Source organism: Nannobrachium achirus (assembly GCF_963921795.1).
Source record: "Nannobrachium achirus genome assembly, chromosome: 8".
Classification (NCBI taxonomy): Eukaryota; Metazoa; Chordata; class Actinopteri; order Myctophiformes; family Myctophidae; genus Nannobrachium; species Nannobrachium achirus.
Window position 1 is genome coordinate 57,135,589 of NC_137817.1, and position 25,121 is coordinate 57,160,709.

At 43.7% G+C, this 25,121-nt stretch overlaps 2 protein-coding genes across 2 annotated transcripts in view; one reads left to right on the forward strand and one right to left on the reverse strand.

Moving 5' to 3' along the window:
- Window positions 1-3,602: 3,602 nt before the first annotated feature.
- dock10 (dedicator of cytokinesis 10) overlaps window positions 3,603-25,121 on the reverse strand; it is a gene marked incomplete at its 5' end in the record, with an annotated part of 161,514 nt that continues 139,995 nt past the window's right edge. Inside the window, 9 exons of the mRNA XM_080731698.1 lie at window positions 3,603-3,692; window positions 4,377-4,515; window positions 6,747-6,847; window positions 8,263-8,453; window positions 17,292-17,502; window positions 18,061-18,207; window positions 21,547-21,660; window positions 22,425-22,547; window positions 24,502-24,608. Of these exons, the coding sequence (XP_080587824.1) occupies window positions 3,645-3,692; window positions 4,377-4,515; window positions 6,747-6,847; window positions 8,263-8,453; window positions 17,292-17,502; window positions 18,061-18,207; window positions 21,547-21,660; window positions 22,425-22,547; window positions 24,502-24,608 (1,181 nt within the window). The 3' untranslated portion in view covers window positions 3,603-3,644. The remainder of the gene's footprint in view (window positions 3,693-4,376; window positions 4,516-6,746; window positions 6,848-8,262; window positions 8,454-17,291; window positions 17,503-18,060; window positions 18,208-21,546; window positions 21,661-22,424; window positions 22,548-24,501; window positions 24,609-25,121) is intronic.
- Window positions 11,514-12,242, forward strand: LOC308289416 (ubiquitin-conjugating enzyme E2 J2-like; the record flags this gene model as incomplete). Its single annotated transcript, XM_080731106.1, has 1 exon — window positions 11,514-12,242. The coding sequence occupies one exon, from the start codon at window positions 11,514-11,516 to the stop codon at window positions 12,240-12,242; it is 729 nt and encodes a 242-aa protein (XP_080587232.1).

A 25,121-nucleotide genomic window follows, 5' to 3' on the forward strand; every position in this document is an offset into this window, starting at 1 on the left:
ACAAAGTCGTAGCAATTCAATGTACACTTACCGCTAGGCTGGTGGTTGTAAAATGGTTCCATATGCTCCTGTAGAACCCCCGAGTATGTATGCAATCACTCTAGTTTTAGTAAAAACACGTTTTAATCAAGATCGCACGGAGAAGAACTGCATTTCCCATACTGCTAAACGTAAAAACGACGTCTGTGATTGGTCTAGCTTCTTCTTCTTTCACATATCTTGCGGTTACCGCGGAAGTAGCTTACTGCCCCCTGTCTTCCCGGCAGATTATTGCACGTCAGCAGAACTCCCGTGAGCGAATACGTTCTTTTACAAATATGATGCACTAGTTAAAGATGACGATAAGAGAGTCCACAGAGATGACAATCACTACATTTCAGGCCATATGCTGGCCTGGATAACTAAACTGAGCGTGATTTAACGGCTATATTTCAGGAAACAACAACATTCGCAAAGCATTCTGGGAGTGTAGTTTCCGCAATTTTAAAAATAATGATGTACACAGTCTTGTACCCTGCCATTTTTTTCAGCTTTCGAATTAATCTTTGCATTCAAAAAAATGTGAATATTGTCATGATTCCTCTCCAGCCGAGGTGGCTTTGTCCAAGGCTTAAAAACGTTTAAATAAATACTTTATGAAATGTCTATGCAAGAAATGAATGGAGAAAACGCTTCCGACACCAGAGTGAGGACGGGGTGGGGCTTCAACTGCGATGCTCTATAGCGGCTGTACTGAAAGCTTGAATTATCCTCTTTCTATCTGCAAAGTTTTTGTTTCATAATAATCCACCATAGGCATGTTATGAGCTACTTTCTGTCAAGACATTCTGTGCATTTTTATTTTTCCAAGTGTCAGAGTTTGGAAGCACTCGTTTTCAACAACACAACATCCTGCTGCCTCCTGCATTATGTGCAAATTAGAAACAGGTGGTATGCAGGGCCGTTGAGTGATTTGCAACTAGCACTTCCAAACTCCAATGCTCCATGCTGCTCAATGTTTTGCCACTCAGTCTAGATTAGGGGGCGGGTCCCAGTGGACGTGCATACCCTCTATTCTACAATTTCGGACATAGTCTCTTTATTTTGACCATACCAGGACAAATGAGCGTAAATGATGTGCTCTTTGACAACAAATAATTGCTGAAATTAACATATTTAAATTGTAAACCAGACAAGAAGTATTTCAGAGAGGAATACAGGTTGGATTTCAGAAGGACTATGCACATCACTTTCGGACATTAACAATTTTTTATTTAAATGTTATACATAAAACTTTAGTTTGTTCGTTTTTTTTTTTAATTTAGCTAAACAAATATTCATATATCGTATTTTTTATATATAAAAAAAGAAATGTCTGAAACATTTTTAAATATTAATATTTCTTATTTACAATTCAAAACAGTACAGGAAATAATAACAATAATAACAATGACATCAATCATAAAAATGTTATAAAACATAAAGTTTTTTTTCTGTTTGAAAATCTGCAAGCTGAGAGTTTCAGAATGTTAGCAAGGATACAAAGTGGTAATATGGAACGGCTCTACATTCAGACAGGAAGTCAGGAGGTGTGTTCAACCAATCAAGATTGCTCGGTTAGTTAAGACATTGAGGCGACGTTCAGACGACGCAGTTCCCACAAGAAAACGCCCAAAAGGAAACGTCACAGCATTTTCCGGGGGAAAAACAAAGAGGAAAACCTCTTCCCAGAGGGAAAATCTTTGAAACGATCCTCCTTGCGTTTCCATCTAAACGAGCGAGTTTACGGGGATTCCACGAAATGTGTGATGTCATGGCTGACGTTGCAAAGCCGACAGCAGTGAAGCCTGTACGCCAGGGTTCCCCAACAGGCGGCCCGCGGGCCGCAAATGGCCCGCGGGGGGCTACTGTCTGGCCCACACCAACCCCAGTAATAATGGTGGTATAAGAGCAGCAACAACACTAGTATATCGTCGTTGTTGGGTGGAAATCTCGTATCTCCAAATCTGTACGTTCTTTCGCAAATCATACAAGGCCGTCGCACAAAAGTAGTGAAAACAGCAGATCGACAAGCACACAACGCCTCGCACCGCGAGGCGTTGTGTGCTTGTCGATCGGCTGTTTTCATTAGTTTAAAGAATTTTTTAAATGATAAATTCAAAACGATAAATTCAAAGCTGCCATGGTCATTATGTAAACAAACGCTGCGATAGGACGGAGAGCGGACATGATGTCACAACACTGCCAGATAGTGCGTCACCGCCACCTAGCGACATTGCATGCACACTACATCGTTTTAGTCATTGTTGCGTCTCCGTCTGAACGCTGGATTAAATGAGAACGCAACGACATTTTGCTGCTTTCTCTCTAGAGACCGTTGTCGTCTAAACGCGGCCTCAATCCAAGGTCATTTCCTGTTCACATTACAGTCATTATCCAGGGTTCTCTTTTCTCCGATCGGTTTGAAATACAATGATAATCTTCAGAAAAAGTTGAAATATCGTAATTAAAAATGCACCGGAATAATAATAATGTACATATGTTCAGTTGAACGCACCTCAAGCTTTAATAAGGTCACTGTTTTCTAAAAGGGGACGGGGTTGTGGAGAGAAGGCGCATGTTGTCTGTGTGTGTGCGTGCGTGTTTGTGTGTGTGTGTGTGTGTGTGTGTATGTGTGCACGTGCGCGCATACATGCGCGTGTATGTGTGATGTATTTCTGTTGCATGTTCTTGCATGTGAAAGTGTCAATCAAAGTGAATAACGACTATTGATGCTCCGTCATACAAGGGCGTCGTCGCATACTGAAAATAGCCCCATCTAATAAGCTCACAACACGTCGCGGATGCAACGCCATGTGAGGCTTAAAGATCGGATATTTTGAATACGCGACAGTGCTGCGCGACGAAGTATAAATCGGGCCATAAGAATGTAAGGTAACAAAACTGTTTTCAGGACAGGCAAGTCCATACTATACATGGATGGAGTCTACAAAAAAACAAGGGACTCCCTTTTTTGCTTTTGGTCTTTCAGTACGAGTGTATCAAAAAAGCAACTTGGTTAAGGCAGCAGAAGCTTGTGATTGGCTGTGCGGAGGACGGAGATACATCTAAACCTAACCTTTACCCTAACCCCGGTAAAACTAATGCTGGTGAATGCTAACCTGGTGAAATGCTAACCTGCCGACGCTGGTGAATGCTAACCTGGTGAAATGCTAACCTGCCGACGCTGGTGAATGCTGACCTGGTGAACGTTAACCTGGTCAGACCAACGAGAGGTGGTCTCCACCTTAACCGAGGTGCTTTTTTAGATACACTCGGACGGAAAGACCTGCAAAAAAAAGGGACTCCCCAAAAAAACAACAACATTAGCTAAGTAGCTAACAGTCCCAGCAGCCCGGCCTCGAGATAGTCAATGTTCATCAACAGGAACCCACAGACTACCACAACCACACAGTCTACACACATCTCTTCCCTTGTTTTCTCTAACTACATTTCCCATAAGTCATTGTACCAACGTGACGTCCCCCAAATGCCCACTAAACAGCAGGAAAACACAACAGTCGGCAACAAGCAAAAAAAAAAAAGAAGTCATTTTGTATGGAAACAGATGTGGGGGAAGAAAATAAAAAAAGAATCCCACGGTTTCCAATGCAATGAGTGTCTGTTTAGTATGCACTGTGTCGCTCTGTTCCAGGTTGTCTTGTGTGAGGAATCTGCACAGAGAGAGAGAGAGAGAGAGAGAGAGAGAGAGAGAACACTGGTGTTAAAACTAGCGCATCTCACAGATGTAGGATTACAGGCACGTGCACACATAGACATCAAAGGGGGCTTGAGCCAGACCATGAATGCAGTTTATTTACTATGGTGAAATACATACAAATTCCCCTTTGCCATGCCATACCGTAGCATTCAAAAGAGTTGCCTTGTCCAAACTCTCCTGAAACTCACTGACAATAGCCGACCTCCAAGCTCACAACGCGTCGCAGCGCAACGCGTTGTGAGCTTGGAGGTCTGCTATTTTCGATATTTTCACCAAAAGGCCCTTTGAGAAATGTCAGCCCCTGCCTCTCTAACATTCTCTGCACGTCCCTGGAAAGTTAGTATCATCAACAACAGCTTGACTGTAAAAATGACGGTGTATATGTTATAAAGCTGTAATCCAGGGCTTATTTTAATTAATAAAATGTTATTTGTCTGGTTACCCTAACAGGGCAACCAGACTACTTGTCTGACTTTCTTTCCATCTTTCTAGATAAAACTTATCTTCCTCCTCCCACAGTTTTGGTGGCACTCGTGACTCTTCTGCATTTTGCAAAGAGATAAGTTATATAGTTTAATATCAGTCAGTCAGTTAGTCAGACAGACAGACAGACAGACAGACAGACAGACAGACAGACCTGTTCGTTCATGATGCCAGACAGCTCAGTCAGCATGTCTCTGTAGTGAGCTCTCATCTCCTCCTGGTACTCCAGCTGGTCCTCCTTGATGAGACGTTCGTTGACGTCCAGGGCCTGTCCACAGGCCTCTGCAAACTGCCTGCATGGAGCACACACACACACACACACACACACACACACACACACACACACACACACACACACACACACACACACACCAGCAGTTATACACTAACCTACTGTATACAGTTATATAGGACGACCATTGGTGCAGTAGCGACCCTTGGTGCAGTAGCGATAACAAGTCCTACTGGAAGCGCTATGTCTTCTTTCAATATTTTTTGGGGCGTGATTTAGTCTGGTGTTGTTGGTGTTACTTCCACAATGCTTTTCTTAAACTATACAACAAGAATATGCCGCTCGAATGACTCTGTCTGTGCTAGTGTGTTTCTGTTATGTTTCCAATGGGACTACAGTTCATTAGAATGACTGTCTATGATAGTGTGTTTCTGTTTCTGTTTCCAATGGGACTACAGTTCAGTGCAGCAGTGACTACTTCCGATACTCGCCGTTTGGGAGCTGTCGTTCCAGACTCTATATAGTATTTGGAGATTGTGGAATAGTTGTCTGGCTACGCGAGACTACCTGTACCCCAACATGACCACAAACAACACCAACAGTTATTTTATATACAGTAGGCACCGCACATAGGGCTGGGATCTGTTAGGATCGTAACGATTCTGGTGTATTCAACGATTCCCTCTCGGTTTGATTCCTTAACAGCCTTTAACAATATTATAATGAAAAATATTCATAGTAATTCAATCATACATATACAGTAGGGCAAGGCATACATTATTGTAGTGGTTCTCAAAGTGAGGTCCAAATGGACCCTTGCAGGTCTGTAACTCAGAGTTATGGTGGTCTTTGAAATTAAAACGTTTGAGAGACAGTGTAATAAACCTGTTCCGGTAAAAGACTCCAAAATGTGAAAGCTGTGAATAAACAATAACATGTATTGAAAACAGCAGTTGAGGGAGAGACACCAATATGAAAATCCATTCACAAGCAAGCTTCTCTAACTTTTGGGCTCATGTCGCCATCTACTGGTAGCAATATATACAGAAGGTTTTCAGCTGAAGCAAGGTTCTATCCCACCTGAAGATCTCTTTCAGTTTTTTGATTGATTGATTTGAGGTATTTATTCGAAGTTTGCATAGGAAAAGGTACAGTTTCATGACTGATACAAGGTCAACTAAAAGGAAACTCAGGTAAGGCTAAGCTTATTTCTGTTGAGATCCTTCTCATTAACTCCATATAACATTGAATAAAAAAAAAGAAAGAAAAACTGTGCAAAAAAAAAAAAGATATTAACAATAGAAGGGTCCAGGGAGGGGGAGGTTAGGTTAGGTTTATTATTACCAGTTTCGAGCGGCTTCCACCTGTAAGTGGTTTTTCAGGGCGGTTTTAAAGGATGTTAGGGATTGGCACTCATTTAAGGCCTTCGGTAAGGCGTTCCACATTTTGGTGACATAGCAGGAGAACGAGTTTGACCCTTTTTTTTAGTTGACTCTGGGTTGAATATGATCTTTGGCGCTGCCTCTGGTGTTGTTATTGTGGACATCCTTGACGTCTTTAAAGTAGTTAGTCAGGTACATGGGTATCTTAGTGGTGTAGTGTATCTTGTACACCAGGCCCATTGCAAGATGCTGTACTCTGTCATCTACTCTGAGCCACCCCACGTAGTTTGACCTGGTTGTCTGGGTATTTACTTGAAGATCTCCTTCAGTAGTTTGACCTGGTTGTCTGGGTATTTACCTGAAGATCTCCTTCAGTAGTTTGACCTGGTTGTCTGGGTATTTACCTGAAGATCTCCTTCAGTAGTTTGACCTGGTTGTCTGGGTATTTACCTGAAGATCTCCTTCAGTAGTTTGACCTGGTTGTCTGGGTATTTACCTGAAGATCTCCTTCAGTAGTTTGACATGGTTGTCTGGGTATTTACCTGAAGATCTCCTTCAGTAGTTTGACCTGGTTGTCTGGGTATTTACCTGAAGATCTCCTTCAGTAGTTTGACCTGGTTGTCTGGGTATTTACCTGAAGATCTCCTTCAGTAGTTTGACCTGGTTGTCTGGGTATTTACCTGAAGATCTCCTTCAGTAGTTTGACCTGGTTGTCTGGGTATTTACCTGAAGATCTCCTTCAGTAGTTTGACCTGGTTGTCTGGGTATTTACCTGAAGATCTCCTTCAGTAGTTTGACCTGGTTGTCTGGGTATTTACCTGAAGATCTCCTTCAGTAGTTTGACCTGGTTGTCTGGGTATTTACCTGAAGATCTCCTTCAGTAGTTTGACCTGGTTGTCTGGGTATTTACCTGAAGATCTCCTTCAGTAGTTTGACCTGGTTGTCTGGGTATTTCTTGGCATTCTTCTCCTCCAGGAAGGCCCGGGCATAAGCCATGGGCCCTGCATTCACCTGAAAACACATAACGGAAATAAGTTGTACAATGTATAATGAACGAATGAATGAATATTAATTAATGAATACGTTAATTCATTCATGAGTTTATTTTATTACATCAGGAAGCACCAAGATCTGGTGCAAGATACGCAAGACATAGTATGGTGTGCAGTGTAAATCAGGCATAAGGCCATGACGGGAACTTGCTACTCACAAGAATCATTATGGTCAGTGCTTTATCTTGGCTGAGCCCACATAGTCGGGGGCCTTAGGGTTTTTTCGTGCTAATCAGTCTAAAAGCGCCACATTTTGCACAGATGTAGCCCAGGGCATGCTCTAATGATTTATCTAGGGCGCCTGAGTCGGCGACCTTCGGGGTCGTCACAGCGGCCAAATGAAGTTGGGCTCCTATCGACTTTCTATACAGGAGGAAAATACCCAGAAAAAAATCTACTTTAAGTAGGATGTGAGGGGTCTAACTAGGGGTTTGTCATGATTCTGAATCCATTGCAAGCATTAGTTTAGCAGAAAGAAAACATTCCTTGGGCTAAAAAAGGCCCCAGAAAACACCCACGAAACTGAATCACTAAACCATTGTTTTGTGGGGCATTTTTACAGTCGCGCACATTTATCCTAATATAAATACAAATCATCTAAGCATACATAGCTTGCTGCTCATCAGAAATTATATTTTAAAATATAGTTTTGTGAACGGAAATGTCAGCTTCCGATACTTGCCGTTCGGGAGCTTTAGTTCCAGACTCTATATTGCCGGGTTCCCCAATAGGTGGCCCGCGGGCCATTTGCGGCCAGCGGCGGGCTACTGTCTGGCCCCCACAAACCCCAGTAATAATGGTGGTATAAGAGCAGCAACAACACTAGTATATCGTCGTTGTCGGCTGGAAATCTTGCATCTCCAAATTTGTACGTTCTTTCGCAAATCATACAAGGCCGTCGCACAAAAGTAGTGAAAACAGCAGATCTACAAGCACACAACGCCTCGCACCGCGAGGCGTTGTGTGCTTGTAGATCGGCTGTTTTCACTAGTTTAAATCATTTTTAATATGATAAACGGTTTTGGACATACAAGATTTTCACCTGACAACAACGAAAACTGTAGTAGCGGGAACGCCACCGTCACCCCCTGCAATGTTGTGGCCCTCAGCTTGGTACCCTAGAAATAATTCGGCCCGTGGGGAAAACTAATTGGGGAACCCTGCTAAATAGCATTCAGAGATTGTGGAACAGTTGTCCGGCTACGCGAGACTACCCTCGCCCTGACCCATTACTAACGTATTATTTATGATGAAATACATTGCTAGATCTTTTAAATGATCACAACATGTCGCGTGGCTCTGGCTCAAATAAGTATGGGTGACTGGGCTACAACTTTGCGCCGTGGCAATGAGCATAACGTGGGCTTTTGGCACCTTGACGCTGACACTGCCCTGCAGTTTGAGCTGCAGGCGGATCATGTCCACCTCCTCCATGTTGCACAGCTGGTTGAGCTCAGACACCTTGCGGGACATCTCGTCGATGGCCACCTCGATGGGGTTCATCTCGGTGCTCTGCTGCTCCACCACTTGGATGCGCTTCTTCAGGTAGGGGAAGCTGGAGCTGGCTGGAGAACGGAGACGGGACAAAATATACATGCATGAACTAGAAATGCATTCTTTTTTTTTTATAATCACATTTTTTATTGAGTTTACACAAGAAAATGAGTGACAGAAAAGTATTAATATACATAATATACAAACTGCAATAAAACAAATTAAAGACATCAAACGGAAACAAGAACAAAAAGAAAAATACAAACAAACAAAAATACGGGCGGGCGAATAGCACAATACAATATTCATACAGTTATCCATACTTATCCATACACAGTCAATTATTCAGAGTGGTATCATCTCCACACAAGGGGCAAATTAAAAGGTAAATTGAAGGAGTACAGCTGGGGCTTTCCAAACCAGGTCATCACTTCCATTATAAATCAGTGTAGCTAGATCTTTGGGCAAATAGTTTATTAGCGGCTGCCAAATATTTAGAAAATCATCTTCCTTCTCTTTTAGTTTGGCACTGAGTCTTTCCATTGGTAGCACTCTGTATATTTCTCTGTACCATTGAGTCACTGATGGAGGTTTCTCCTGTATCCAGTTGAATAGAATGCATTTTCTAGCCAAACAAAGCAGCTTGTTAAAGTGGGCGTGACACGGCCAAAACAGCTAATTATGGCTATCAAATTAGCCAATTTTTTTAATGATGTCATGTACCCCCATGTTAAATTACCCAATCAAATTAATTTATTGTAGTTACTGTACTGAAAGTAGTACTTTCTGTACAGTAACGGCAATACATTAATTTGATTGGGCTAATATGGGGGGAGGGGCGGAGACTCGCGGAGTCGAGTATCCATATCATTATCTTTTGAAACTGCCCCAAAAAAAGCTGTCCGAGGCGTGTTTCCGACTTTCTAAACCAACTTTAAAACTATCAGTTCTAAGGGTAAAAATTATACACCATTCGCTATAAAATGGTAAAAAAGTACATGTCTTCTTCAAAAAAAGGTGTCAGAGATTCGTTACGAGGGTCAACACGCTTCTCCCCGTCTAAGGGACGGTTTTGTCGGCCATACCCTGCTGTGTCTTCCGCTAAACCTGACTGGAGGACCTGGCCGGGACGCGTGATTATGGATCCCACTGGGAAAGATGGAGAACGAGCGTCCAGCGATCTCCTTCTCCTCGGCAGCTTTGAGCCCTTTTAGCAGACATATGTCCTGCTGTCTCGGAGGACTGAGGTCCGTGGCTCATACACTCTGTGTGTGTAGCCTGTGTGTGTGTGTGTGTACACACACAATAGCTCTCCAAAATAGCCTTGCGGTGCAGTGCGGCGCTGCTACACGCTAACAACATCACGTTGTGCGCGGCACGGCAGGACGGACGAAGTATACATTGCGAGGCACCGCACAACGGACGAAGTATACATTCACTACTAACTGATACGGCCCGCCTCCTTTTCAGACCGTTTGAAGAAACACCACGTGACTTACTGTATCATAATGTTAAATTTCGGCCGGTGTCACGCCCCCTTTAAGTAACTTAGCTCTTCTAGGGTCTAAAACCCCAGAATTTGATGGCAGCCCCAATAAAAATTGCCCAGGATCTTTACATATTTTAAACTTCATAATTGAACTCAGTTCTCTTGCAACACGAGACCAAAACCTTGAAATTTTGGGACACTCCCAGAAACAATGTATATAGGTACCCACCCCAGTTTTGCATTTCTGACGAGGTGCCAAAGCAGAGCGCGCCATGACGGCCCGGACTACACCAGAAAACGCGCGCGTATGCGTGCGCTGTCTGTGCGTGTGCGAAAAGCCCCTGGCTACACCAAGGAGGCGGTATATGTGCGGGAGACCGGAGAGTCTGTGTACAAAACGCATACGCGTATGTAGAAAATAGAACCGATCTTATTTTTACAGCATACGTATCCGTGGTTCGCGCTATCCGTGAGCCTGGTGTAGACGGCTGAATTGATATGCATTGGATCTATCCAAAATGCGCATACGCGCACACGCTATGCATACGCACTGATGCGCGCAAAACGGCTTTGTGTAGCCCGGCCGTGAGGTGCGCTCACCACTGGCATCACCGCTTCCAAAACAAAACAAAAACTGATATACCAGTAAGACGCATCGCATCTTAAGGCATCTGGCCAAAGTTTTGGTTCCCCTTGGCATCACAGGGATCTCCATATATGGCAATAAAAGGGATTTGGTTCCCCTGACATCACAGTGATTATTGGCATTCACAGATATGGGCTTAATATTGATGACATCAGGTATCTCCATATATGGGCATAAAAGGGATTTGTTCCCCTGGCACCACAGGGATCGCCATATTTCCATATATGGGCATAAAGGGGATTTGTTCCCCTGGCACCACATGGATCTCCATATCTCCATATATGGGCTTAATATTGATGACATCAGGGATCTCCATATATGGGCATAAAAGGGATTTGTTCCCCTGGCACCACAGGTATCGCCATATCTCCATATATGGGCATAAAGGGGATTTGTTCCCCTGGCACCACATGGATCTCCATATCTCCATATATGGGCATAAAGGGGATTTGTTCCCCTGGCACCACAGGGATCTCCATATCTCCATATATGGGCATAACGGGGATTTGTTCCCCTGGCATCAAAGGGATCTCCATATATGGCAATAAAGGGGATTTGGTTCCATGACATCACAGTGATGAAAGAGCATGATGTCAGAGCGTGAGTGTACCTTTTATGCCCATATATGGAGATCCCTGATGTCATCAATATTATGCCCATATCTTGGAATGCCCATATATATATATATATATATATATATATATATATATATATATATATATATATATATATATATCACTACGTCTGACCTTACAAACCAGGACGATTAATAGCTCCATATATGGAGCCGGCGAAGACCTCTAGCTGCTGACGTCAGTTTAATGTAGGACTCCATATTTGGACATAGCTGACTTATCGTGACATCAGTGTGATGTGACGTCACCAGCACACAGTCCAGCACTATATAAAGGGCGAGGGCTGACTTGTAAAATGAATGTAGAGTTTCTCCCCTCGCCAAAACACAAGCTGTGAACGCACCGGGGCGTCTCTGGAGAGATGAACGACAGCAAAGGGAACCAGCAAGCTCCAACTACACCAACTACAAGCACAGCCACACAGCGACTAAAACACGACTACCTTAAAATAAAGAAAGACCCGGTGCCTTACATTTGTGCAGAGCCTCTGCCCTCCAACATTCTGGAATGGCACTACGTTGTCAGAGGTCCGGAGAAAACGCCCTACGAGGGGGGATACTACCACGGAAAACTCCTATTCACACGGGAATTCCCCTTTAAACCACCCAGCATCTACATGATAACACCCAACGGGAGATTCGAGTGCAACATGCGCTTATGTCTGTCCATCTCAGACTACCACCCCGAAACGTGGAACCCTGCCTGGTCCGTGGCCTCCATCCTCACAGGCCTGCTCAGCTTCATGTTGGACAGAGTCCCCACCCTGGGCAGCGTCGAGACCTCTGACCACACAAAAGGACAACTGTCTGCCCAAAGTCTGGCCTTCAACCTCGAGGACAAAGCGTTTTGTGAGCTGTTTCCCGATGTAGTTGATGAAATGAAGCAGAAGCAGAAGGCCCAGGAGGAGGACCGACAAGCTGCCCACCATGGAGGAGCGCTCCCCCTCGGGGACCCCAGCGCTTCCCCCGGCCAGAAGCAGGCTAATCTCAGATACGGACTTCTAGGTGAAGCTTTAGAAAACCTGTTTGTGATTGTAGCTTTTGCAGCGTTCGCCTACACAGTAAGGTACGTGCTGATGAGCAGCATATAGCCCAGGAGTGAGAAGTGCTGATGTGCGATGATGGGCCAGCAAAAGAGCCATCTAGTGCCCTACTGGAGGATTGAAAACACACTTACACTACACTTACACTAACTGTGCGTTTTTTCGTTGTGTTTTGGAAATCCAAAATCCACAAAACCGCCAAGGCCAAGGAGAGAGAGAGAGAGAGAAAGGGAACCAGTGTGGAGACAGTTGCGAAAATCTGAAAGAAATCAACCCTGGTTGTACGAAACGGGCGGCAGTGTGAAAACGTGATTGACATAACGTGAGGTTGATTTATTTTATTTACCAGCTTTAGTGGCACACATTTGGGCCATATTATGTCAAATCGACCGGCTTCATCGGGAATCGCCTGCTTGCATTTTGCTAAGGGATACGTTATCTTGTTCAATTTATATTAGTTTATTAGTGAATTAATTTTCTCCATTGACTTGAATAGGAAAATGCTAAAATGTAACTTTTCCCAATTATGGAGATGACTACCGGTAATTGAATATTGATGACATCAGGACTGACACAGAGATCTCCATATATGGCCATTAACTTATTAGTGATTTAATGTTCTCCATGGACTTGAATGGGGAAAATTCAAATGGTAAGACACAATTCATTTGCTGCAAATCCCCAGATGATTTTGGGGGGTCCCCAGAGGATTCAACATTTCTCACTCAACAGTAAACAAACCAACATAAAGTTTAAGTGTATAGTCTGCAAAATTCTGAAGTGACAATTTAAGGACTTTTTAATCTTACAATAAATGCGAGAAGTCTCTGCGTGTGTGTCTGCGTGCGTGTCTGTATGTACTGTAATCTGCGTATCTCGAGAACCGTTCGGAGTAGAGTCTACGTCCATTTTATGCCCATATATGGAGATCTCTGTAGGACCCGTTTTGACCATCTGTTTGCCTGTGTCCATTTATGCCCATATATGGAGTTATCTATCTATCATAGGATCCATTTTGACCATCTGTTTGCGTGTTTCCATTTATGCCCATATATGGAGATATCTGTCTGTCTACGTCATAGACAGATGGTCAAAATGGATCCTATGACAACAGGTATAATGGGGTTTGCATTAAAGGGCGGGGCTTTCATTCCCTATTTACATTGTTCCCGAGTTGGCCAGGTCGCCGACTAGACGCGGCCGAGCTTCTAGTACCTCTAAAATGACAACTTATACATCGGCCAAATTGTCAAATATTAGAGGCAGAAATTGCGCCTCTCAAGGCCAGGCGTTGTGAGCTTGTATATCTGCTATGTTCACAATAGAACCGTGTTATAAAAAATGTAACTCTTAGGGGCCTTTTCCACCGGCAAAGAACCGGTTCCAGAACCAGTGCCGGTTCAACTTTCTTGGAACCTTGGTTCGTTCATGCGAACCAGCTTGCGTTTCCACCAGATTGAATCAGAGCCAAGGATTTGTCTCTTGAACCACAAAAACCAAGGAATTTGTGGTTCCAGTTCCGAACCAACTTTTACGGTTCGGAACCAACTCCGGTTCTCTGTGGAAAAGCTCACCTCCGGTTCATCCCATAGGCGGGAGAAAGAACCAGAACCGGTTCTTTGCCGGTGGAAAAGGCCCCTTTGTGCTGGTCAGGGTGGGAGGTGTCCCAGTTAAAATGTGATTATTTTGGGGGGTCGCGGCCTGAAAAGGATGAAAACCACTGTCTTACTGTTCAGTATGGTGATTCTTACTGGTCAGTATGGTGATTCTTACTGGTCAGTATGGTGATTCTTACTGGTCAGTATGGTGATTCTTACTGGTCAGTATGGTGGTCAGTATGGTGATTCTTACTGGTCAGTATGGTGATTCTTACTGGTCAGTATGGTGATTCTAACTGGTCAGTATGGTGATTCTTACTGGTCAGTATGGTGATTCTTACTGGTCAGTACGGTGGTCAGTATGGTGATTCTTACTGGTCAGTATGGTGATTCTTACTGGTCAGTATGGTGATTCTAACTGGTCAGTATGGTGATTCTTACTGGTCAGTATGGTGATTCTAACTGGTCAGTATGGTGATTCTTACTGTTCAGTATGGTGATTCTTACTGGTCAGTATGGTGGTTCTTACTGGTCAGTATGGTGATTCTTACTGGTCAGTATGGTGATTCTAACTGGTCAGTATGGTGATTCTTACTGTTCAGTATGGTGATTCTTACTGGTCAGTATGGTGGTTCTTACTGGTCAGTATGGTGATTCTTACTGGTCAGTATGGTGATTCTAACTGGTCAGTATGGTGATTCTTACTGTTCAGTATGGTGATTCTTACTGGTCAGTATGGTGGTTCTTACTGGTCAGTATGGTGGTCAGTATGGTGATTCTTACTGGTCAGTATGGTGGTCAGTATGGTGATTCTTACTGGTCAGTATGGTGGTCAGTATGGTGGTTCTTACTGGTCAGTATGGTGATTCTTACTGGTCAGTATGGTGGTTCTTACTGGTCAGTATGGTGGTCAGTATGGTGGTTCTTACTGGTCAGTATGGTGGTTCTTACTGGTCAGTATGGTGGTTCTTACTGGTCAGTATGGTGGTCAGTATGGTGATTCTTACTGGTCAGTATGGTGGTCAGTATGGTGGTTCTTACTGGTCAGTATGGTGGTCAGTATGGTGGTTCTTACTGGTCAGTATGGTGGTTCTTACTGGTCAGTATGGTGGTTCTTACTGGTCAGTATGGTGGTCAGTATGGTGGTTCTTACTGGTCAGTATGATGGTTCTTACTGGTCAGTATGGTGGTCAGTATGGTGATTCTTACTGGTCAGCAGTGTTGGGAAGAACGCCGTTACTTGTAACGACGTTACGTAACGAAACTACTTTTCTCGGTAACTAATAACGTAACTCGTTACCTTTCCCCATTCAATAACGCCGTTCTAGTTACTGTGGTGTAAAGTGGCTAGTTACTTTCAGTGATCCAAATGTTTCTCTCCACACGCAGAGCGGCCGCAGAGCGGAGTCTGCCTGTCTGCTGCCTGGGTCATAAACTTGCCTCTGTGTCTGTGGTAACTCTCACTAGTCAAGTCAAACACATGCTTGGCTTAGCACACTAACTTGATGCACTGTAGAGGAGCAATGATTGGTTGACCTAGCTTAAAGATTCAGGCTAAGCCAATCAGAGACGGCCTTGGGCGGGTCTTAAAAAATACACACAAACTCAAAGCCAACGCACACACATTGTCACATAAACGGTGAAGAGAGACGGAGGCACGGAGCGGAGAGTTCTCCTGTCTCCAAATGCTGGCGAGATCTCGAGACAACAGCAGCTTTGGAGCTTGGAAACATTAACTTTGTGGAGATAAATGGCCCTGAAATCTACTCCACCAAAATCGCCACAGCATGTCACCCAGAGTGAACCAAACTGATTGATTCCAAGCCACGTAATGCAAGTGCTAGCCAGATATGAAACATGCTTCATCAATGATGCTTTCCATGCAACCTTTGAGTCTGTTAACGCAGTATGTTGCCTTCAGATAACTACTAAGTGTTGCACAGCAAAAAAGCTACAATGAATATATGCCTGTCAACATTTCTAAACATATCTTTAGCTTTATTGTTCCACTGCATTTCTATATGCATAATTGCTACAATGTCAGGGAGTTGTATTTTTTTCTTTATAAGGTCATTATTGAAGCCCCCTTAAAAAAAAAAGAAAAAAGTGTAACTGACTTTTTCCAGAATGCTTCGTTTTGATATATATTTTTGAGCGGTGGTTACACCGTCTCCTATACGTGGCCGTGTGTGTATGCGTCCGTCCGTCCGTGTGTGTGTGTCTGTATGTAGCCTGCAGGCCTGCAGTACCTTTTATGACCACACATGTTAAGGGAGGGGCGCTGTTGTTCAGGCCAGGCCAGACCAGGCACACACACGCACACACACACACACACACACACACACACACACAGGGGGGAAGGGGGGGGTAAACCACCGCTCAGTTCACACGGGTGTGATTTTTTTAAAGTAAAGTAAGGTAACTAGTAACAAGTTACCTATATAATTTAGTAACTAGTAACGTAACAAGTTACTTTTTCAGAGCAGTAACTAGTAAAGTAATAAGTTACTTTTTTAAAGTAACTGCTGGTCTAAACACTGCTGGTCAGTATGGTGATTCTTACTGGTCAGTATGGTGATTCTTACTGGTCAGTATGGTGGTTCTTACTGGTCAGTATGGTGGTTCTTACTGGTCAGTATGGTGGTCAGTAAGGTGGTTCTTACTGGTCAGTATGGTGGTCAGTATGGTGGTTCTTACTAGTCAGTATGGTGGTCAGTATGGTGGTTCTTACTGGTCAGTATGGTGGTCAGTATGGTGGTTCTTACTGGTCAGTATGGTGGTCAGTAAGGCGGTTCTTACTGGTCAGTATGGTGGTCAGTAAGGTGGTTCTTACTGGTCAGTATGGTGGTCAGTAAGGCGGTTCTTACTGGTCAGTATGGTGGTCAGTATGGTGGTTCTTACTGGTCAGTATGGTGGTCAGTATGGTGGTTCTTACTGGTCAGTATGGTGGTCAGTAAGGCGGTTCTTACTGGTCAGTATGGTGGTCAGTATGGTGGTTCTTACTGGTCAGTATGGTGGTCAGTATGGTGGTTCTTACTGGTCAGTATGGTGGTTCTTACTGGTCAGTATGGTGGTCAGTATGGTGGTTCTTACTGGTCAGTATGGTGGTCAGTATGGTGGTTCTTACTGGTCAGTATGGTGGTTCTTACTGGTCAGTATGGTGGTCAGTATGGTGGTTCTTACTGGTCAGTATGGTGGTCAGTAAGGTGGTTCTTACTGGTCAGTATGGTGGTCAGTATGGTGGTTCTTACTGGTCAGTATGGTGGTCAGTATGGTGGTTCTTACTGGTCAGTATGGTGGTCAGTAAGGTGGTTCTTACTGGTCAGTATGGTGGTCAGTATGGTGGTTCTTACTGGTCAGTAAGGCGGTTCTTACTGGTCAGTATGGTGGTCAGTATGGTGGTTCTTACTGGTCAGTATGGTGGTCAGTATGGTGGTTCTTACTGGTCAGTATGGTGGTTCTTACTGGTCAGTATGGTGGTCAGTATGGTGGTTCTTACTGGTCAGTATGGTGCGTCTCTTGCACTGCTCCTCCACGTCACCGTGCTTCTTGCCAGACAGGGTGAAGGGCGTCTCGAACACGAAGCGCTTGATGTTGTGGTGCCTCTCGAAGTCCGTCCTCTTGTCCTGCTGCTCCTTCTCGTCAAAGTAGGGCACCACGTAGGTCACCTGGATGTAGGCGAACTTGGCGTCCAGGTCTTTGGGGTTCACCTGTGGTCCAATTATTAGATCTATAAATAACTGCAACTGGCAGCCCAGGAGCCACAAGCAGGCGCCCCCACCCTCACCTTCGCTTAACCCATTCAGGACTGAGGACGATTCTAAACGCCTTCTAAATAAATCCTGACTTGAAGGACGACGTCACCACTTTTCAACCTATGTTCATATCACTATTTTAAATGGCACATTCTTTTTCTACTCGTATCTGTGTCTCTTAGGAGAGCTGTGGGTTCACCTTTTTTTCCTATCTTATCATGTACATTAGTGAGGACCAATTATATGAAGATAGGTTGAAAGGTGGTGAAGTCGCCCTAAAAACATATGTTGCTACAGTATATACTGTAAATAGCAAAGTCTAAGATAAAAAGAAACTCCATCCTAAAGGGGTTAATACGGCCTGCAGGTTAATATCAGAATACTGATATATTATTGATACAATTCCAAACATGCAAACATGACCAGATTTAATTACATATATTTAGTATAATTAAATGCATTTGAAAGAAAATGTCAAAACTGATAGATTATGGAGACCGTGCGGTCAATCACCTTATTGGAGTCCTGGATCATCTTGACGTTGTCCGCTCCAAACTTATCGGAGTAGAGTTTGAGCAGCCTCTGGGAGATCTCCGACAGCCCTGTGAGCTTGGGCTCCTTGTAGATGAACTCCTTGCTCTCCTCCTCCTCAAAGAAACCCTGACACAACATACAGGCAAAACCCCAATGGGTAAATGACTCCTCAGCATTGACCCAACAGGTAAATGACTCCTCAGCATTGACCCAACGGGTAAATGACTCCTCAGCATTGACCCAACGGGTAAATTACTTCTCAGCACTGACCCAATGGGTAAACGACTTCTCTGCATTGACCCAACGGGTAAATGATTCACCTTTCAGGAGACAGGTGAGAAGTGAGCACCCCTCCCCTTACCTTACCCCTACCCCCTTTTCTCCCCTACTCAGTACATAGTGTTTTATAATTGCGATGATATTTGAATGTTTATTTTTTTTTTATTTTTTTTATTTCCATGAATTGAATACCAAGGACCTCAAACAAGACCGTAAGGACTAATTTGGGACGCTCCTTTTAGACAGGGTGTTTAACTGTACTAATTTTTTAATTGACTATACTTGTACTGTTCTTCATGTCTAATAAAATATTCAATCAATCAATCAATCAATCAATCAGTGAGCAAACACAGGGGAGCGGTTGGAGTTAAATGTTGTGCTCAGGGACACTTTAGGCTTCAGCATATTCCAAAACCAACACAAACATTTCTGTTCTGAAACTAAATCAAAATTCAGGTGTGTGAGTGTCAGGCTAACAAACACCTCTATCAACATCTAGCGAGATTTAAAAATAGCATTGTTTTCTACTTCTTGGGGTTTGGCGAGCACTGTCGAAGCCAAAAAAAAAAGTTTGGATTTGGTTTGTTGTAATGCTGCAGGCTAGAGGTTCAAACCGCGGACCACCTGATTCACAGATGGCCGCTCTACCTCCTGAGCCCCTGAATGTGTGTGTGTGTGTGTGTGTGTGTGTGTGTGTGTGTGTGTGTGTGTGTGTGTGTGTGTGTGTGTGTGTGTGTGTGTGTGTGTGTGTCCAATGTCCATACACTGGTCATTGAAGAACATAAATTGTTCATTTGTGTTCTTCCTTTGAAACGTGTGGAGTCAGATTCATGTTGTGGCGTCAGTGCGGTTTCTCATGTTTTTCAACAACTATATATGTCACAGCAAACCATAGGAATGTTAGAACGAGGAAGCAACGTTATGCTTTGGATGGGGGCAGTTCAGAGGTCATTGTCAAAGCACCATGGGAGTGAAAAGGCCAAAGGTGAGTGAGGTTTATCAGCAATGTCTCTGCCTGTGTAGAGGCACTAGAGGCACTCCGACACCCTGTCCTGGAGAACGTTAAGCGTTCGGACACAAGTCCAGTAGAACTTTAAAGGAGAATTCCTGGGTAAAACAACGTTCCTACCTTTTAAAAGTATCTTTTTAGAAGCTTAGAAGCTTTCCATTCCATTTTTGTTCTTGCCGTCCTACCCAAACAGGGCTTAAAATAGGATCAATTTCTAAAATCTTTGTTTTGTTTTTTCTCGCTTTAAAGTCCATTTTCTCGCTGCACATCAGTCCCCGACACTGTTAGCAACACATACAAGCTATTACATCTCCAGGGGAGCGCCATTCTTGTTGTTAAAACGGTGAAGTCTGAAATCCCATCTCTCGCGCTACTTCTGTTCTCCGAATTATGCAAGTGGATGGGATGCAGAAGTACCACGAGACTTGGCGAGAGATGGGATTTCAACGGAGTTCAGAGTTCACTGTTTTAACAACAATAATGGCGCACCCATAGAGATGTAATAGCTTGTATGTGTTGCTAACGGTGTCGGCGACTGATGTGCAGTGAGACAATGGAGTGAGACAAAAAAAAAAAACGGATTAACAATTGATCCAGTTGTTCCCGTTTTAAGCCCTGTTGGGGTAGGACGGCTCGAACAAAAATGGACTATATTGCTTCTTTGGAACAAACAACTGCTGGACCATCCTGGAAGCTTCTAAGAATATACTTTTAAAAGGTAGGAACGTAGTTCTTCCCCGAAATTCTCCATTAAACGTTCGGACACAAATCCTGTAGAACGTCAAACGTTCCTACTAAACAAGACACAAGAGGTAATCTCGGATTATATATTATGGGAAGTATACATATCAAACATATATTATACATATACAGTATATTATATACATGAATATGTATAGATAATAGAGAAGAGCAGGCTGGAAAGGAACCCGTCATGGGGTCAGAGCAGTGTTTGTTAATAGAGGTGGAGGGAGAAGACAGGTCAAGTGGTTAGAAGAGAAGAAAACAAAACAAAAAACACACCAAACAAAAGACTTACCGCAATCTTGATATAGAAAAGTAACAAAAAGAAGAAAAGAGCAGACAGATGAATTAAAGGAAGTGTCTGACTGAAGACAGACTCTGTCCTCATTCTTACTATCTCTAGGACTGACACACCAACTAAATCATTTTTGCTTCTTTTGTTAATTAAGTAGAATTAAAGGAGCTATAGTCAACTTTTTTTTTGTAGGGCCGACACTTTGTTTAAATCCTAGACTAACATATACAAGAATGTAAACAAAGTGTCAGCCTTACAATGGCCAAAATGATTATACCGGTATACAAGAATGTAAACAAAGTGTCAGCCTTACAATGGCCAAAATGATTATTTTATCATTATTTTACGCTTTGTGTGGTCATTTTTGAACAGAAACACATATATGAAGCTTATTCTTTCATAAAATATTTTTGAAACATTTTTATTTTAGCATCCGTTTTTCAAAAAAAAGTTGACTATAGCTCCTTTAATTACTGAGAAGATCCAATGTCCTGGTTTGCCTCCTATTAGAGCCCCCACCCCTCTCTCTCTCTCCCACACCTGCATAAGACTTCCTTAATCTCTGCAAAGCTACAGTATGTATAATATTATTCCCTCATTAATGAACAGCTTTGAAACTGTGTCAAGGATCCAAGTTCTTCAAAGTGAAGCCCCAACACACGCCACTGCTTGCTATAAAGCCAGGGATGTGAAGTTACCCAGAAACTTTTCTCTTATTTTTGGAGCTGTGTGGAACACAAGCTCCCAATAGACAGGTATGTCCGTGGGTATGTGGGTGGCTGGGTGGCTGGCTGGCTGGGTGGGTGGCTGGCTGGCCGTGTAGCCTGGCAATACCTTGAGTGGCCACACACAACACACTAGTTAAAGGAGGGGCGCTGTTTTGTGCAGGCCAGGCACACTCACCACTCACTCATAGGAACAGTTTACAGTTCACACACACACACACACACACACACACACACACACACACACACACACACACACACACACACACACACACACACACACACACACACACAGCTCCACTTCGAACAGAGGTTCGATTTTTTTTTTAACTACCCGAACCCTAGTGTCCATATTCTGAGAACTTTAGCCAAAAATAGCCGATCTAGGGTGTTGTGCTCTATGTGTTCCATACCTGTCCATAGAAGGCCACGCGGTAGTACCGACCAAAGAGCCTCTTCTCTGAGTTCACCACCTCGGTCACCTTCAGGTAGGAGCGGTGGATGTCATAGTACAGCTCTGATAGCCTCTGTGGGTCACACACACACACGCACGCACGCACGCACGCACGCACGCGCACACACACACACACACACACACACACACACACACACACACACAGTTATACTCTTAAGGCTCGGACACACGGTACAATATTTAAGTGGTGGCGATTATTGGATCGTGTATTTCACACTACACAAGTGTCTTTCTTGAAATCGGCTGTCATAATATCGTTTTCACACTATGAGACTGATCGCCGACAAGGGATCACACACTGCCAGATATTTCACCAGGATGCGATCTAGACCCGAGACATACCGTATAGCCAACATTTGTTTTTATTCCAATGTCGGACTCGAAAATGTGAAAGGCTCCCTTGGCCATGATACCGGTATCTGCGTGCAGCGAGGCGGGACGCAAATGATTTTCATTATGTCTCTCTCCGTGCGCTCGCACACACAAACACAGAGAGAGAAAGAGAGAGAGAGAGAATGCTCGGGAAGGGATCACCATGCGATATTATCGCAGCCAGATCTTCTCGCGGTGCCTTTCACACACAAGTAAAACCTCGGCGAGCAAAGTCCGATCTTGCGGCAGAGCGGCGGTTTTGTTTAGCGAGCGCCAAAAATCGGCAACACAAAGCCGGAAGAGCCCTCAGTTAGTCTTAGTCTCGCTACGCCAGTTAGACCCAGCGTAGCGGCTACCAATAGCCAACGGAGTTGATCATTTTGGGGGGTCACGTACGTCCTGAAATGGTTGAGGACCACTGCACTAAATGTACCGAGGAATCACCTTGAAATCCCGCCTCTTTTCAAAGACAGCAATGACAGGTTTGTTGATGTCGGCGATGAGCTCGTGTCTCTCTGACTTCCACAGGTAGTCCACACACAGCACCAGCTGTTCCACCAGGGTGTCCTGTATGTGCACACACACACACACACACACACACACACACACACACACACACACACACACACACACACACACACACACACACACACACACACACACACACACACACACACACAGCATTGCAATTGTTAAACACAAGGGGGCACGGTGGAGCAGTCGGTAGTGCTGTCAGGGTTCCCACACATCTTTAGCAATTCATTTCCAAAACTTTTCCAAAACTTTTCCAGAATTTTCTCAACCTTTTCAGGCCGTGACCCCTGAAATAATTATATTTGAACTGGGGACCCCAGCGCCATGACGAGCACTAAGAGTTGAGGAATTTTGTATAACACGGTTATATTGTGAAAATAGCCGTGTAGAGCATGTAGATCGGCTATTTTCACAATTTCTGCCTCTAATATTTGACAATTTGGCCAATGTTTAATTTGTCATTTCAGAGGTATTAACAAAATCAATAACCAAAGACAATGTATAGCTATTTTTTCCAGGACCTTCCAGGACCCTTGATCAATTCCAAAACTTTTCCAGTACTGGAAAAATGTTTTTTTTATTTCAAAATATTTCCAGGAATTTCATGACCGTGGGAACCCTGTGCTGTCGCCTCACAGCTAGAAGGTCCTGCGGGTTCGATTCCCGCTGGGGGCGCTGTGGGCGCTGGGGGTGTGTTGTCTCCCTCCTGTCAGGTGAAAAGAAGCGACTTGGACTCCTCGTGCATAGAAGGAAGCATTAGGTCAGTCCGTTGTCTCCCCAGGTTGGCAGAGTGAGTGTGGCGCCCAGGATTACAATAGATAATTGACACCGGGTGAAAAATGAGTTACAAAATCGTATAAATGTAAGAGTAAAAAAAAAAGACCGCCTCATCTCACCTCCCATTATCTAGCTAAAGGAAGGATAATGGCCGGGTTTCCCAAGCGATTTTAGCCCATCGTAGCTCACGCATGGTCGTAGAGACCAAGCCCCGACCGTCATGTTCCCGTGTTTACATGGGTTCGGGCAGAGCGACTTATTTAGCCCCCTACAACAACACAATCATTCAGTTTACACTAACAAAGTGCTTAATAAAGTCTCACTCCTGTCTAAATACGGTACGGCTTTCTATAATCACCCGTATCCTCCGTGTTCTTTACTAAGAAGCCTTTTTATCCGATCACTGTCTGTTTATCTCAATGGGGTTGGTGCATGGGGAACGCCAGGAAATACATGGGAAAACAGAAAGCGATCGGATAAAAAGGCTTCTTATTGAAGAACACAGAGGATACGGGTAATTATAGAGTGCCGTACCGTATTTAGACTGGAGTGAGACTTTATTAAGCACTTTGTGAAATCTGAATGTTGGTGTAATTGTAGGAGGCTAAATAAGTCGCTCTGCCCGAACCTGTGTAAACACGGGAACATGACTGGGCTTGGTCTCTAAGACCATGCGTGAGCTACGATGGGCTAAAATCGCTTTGGGAAACCCGGCCATTGAGTGTATAAAGCAACATAGGTATTTCTTATTACAATTTGTGGCAGCCTAGCAGTGTTGAATTTGTCTACTAAAACTATGACGAAAAATGTTTGTCGACTGCGTTTTTTTCACTGACGAAAACGAAATAAAAACAAAATAAAATAAGCTGTGATGACTAAAACTAAGTGTTGCATGCTGAAAATAGCAGATCTACAAGCTCACAACGTTGTGAGCTTGTAGATCGGCTATTTTCAGCACGCAACCAAGTGTAAAACCAGTCATTACGATGCCATCAAGGCCTGCCAAAACACAATTCAGTTGACTAAATCAACAGTGGATTTAGTCGACTAAAATTAGACTGAAACTAAAACTTTTCAGGTGACTAAATTATGACTAAAACTAAAATGACATTTTATTCAAAAGACTATGACTAAAACTAAATCAAAATTTGCTGTCAAAAACAACACTGCAGCCTAGGAGGGTTAGTATGGATCAAGGTGTGTACTTTACCTCCGTATAGGGCGTGTCCTGCGTCCCGGTGTCCTCTTTCATGGCCCCCTCCTCCTTGACGTTGGGACTGATGCACATGAAGGCGGCCCAGCCCATGGAGAACGACGCTGGGGTCGCACACAGGAAAACATGACTTTAACCACTTGAACCCTAGCCCCCCTATTCTGGACTAACACTTCATAATAGGCGGAAGAAGACAAAAGTTGAAAATAGGAAAACATCCAGCTGATCTACAAGTTCAAAATGCGTCGCAATGCAACGCGTTTTGAGCTTGTATGTTGGCTATTTTTCGCTGTTGTTGATGTACAACCAAGGATATAGGATTTAAGTGACTTATGCTGTATGAAACTCGCTAGGGCTGATTTTTTGTGGTTGGTGTAAAAAACTACAGCCGGCTAAAAAATCATACAGCCTAGTAAGCTACACAGCTGAAGCTACTAAAATGAATAATGGGTGTGCCTAGAGCCATGGGTATACCAACGTGCCAATAGACATAGTCTAGACATAGTCAACCTAAGTCTAACACACCCGTTATTCATTTGATTAGCTGCGGCAACTGTGTTTGCTTACATCACGATGTACTACAGTATATTACAGTGGTTCTCAACCTGTGGGTCCGC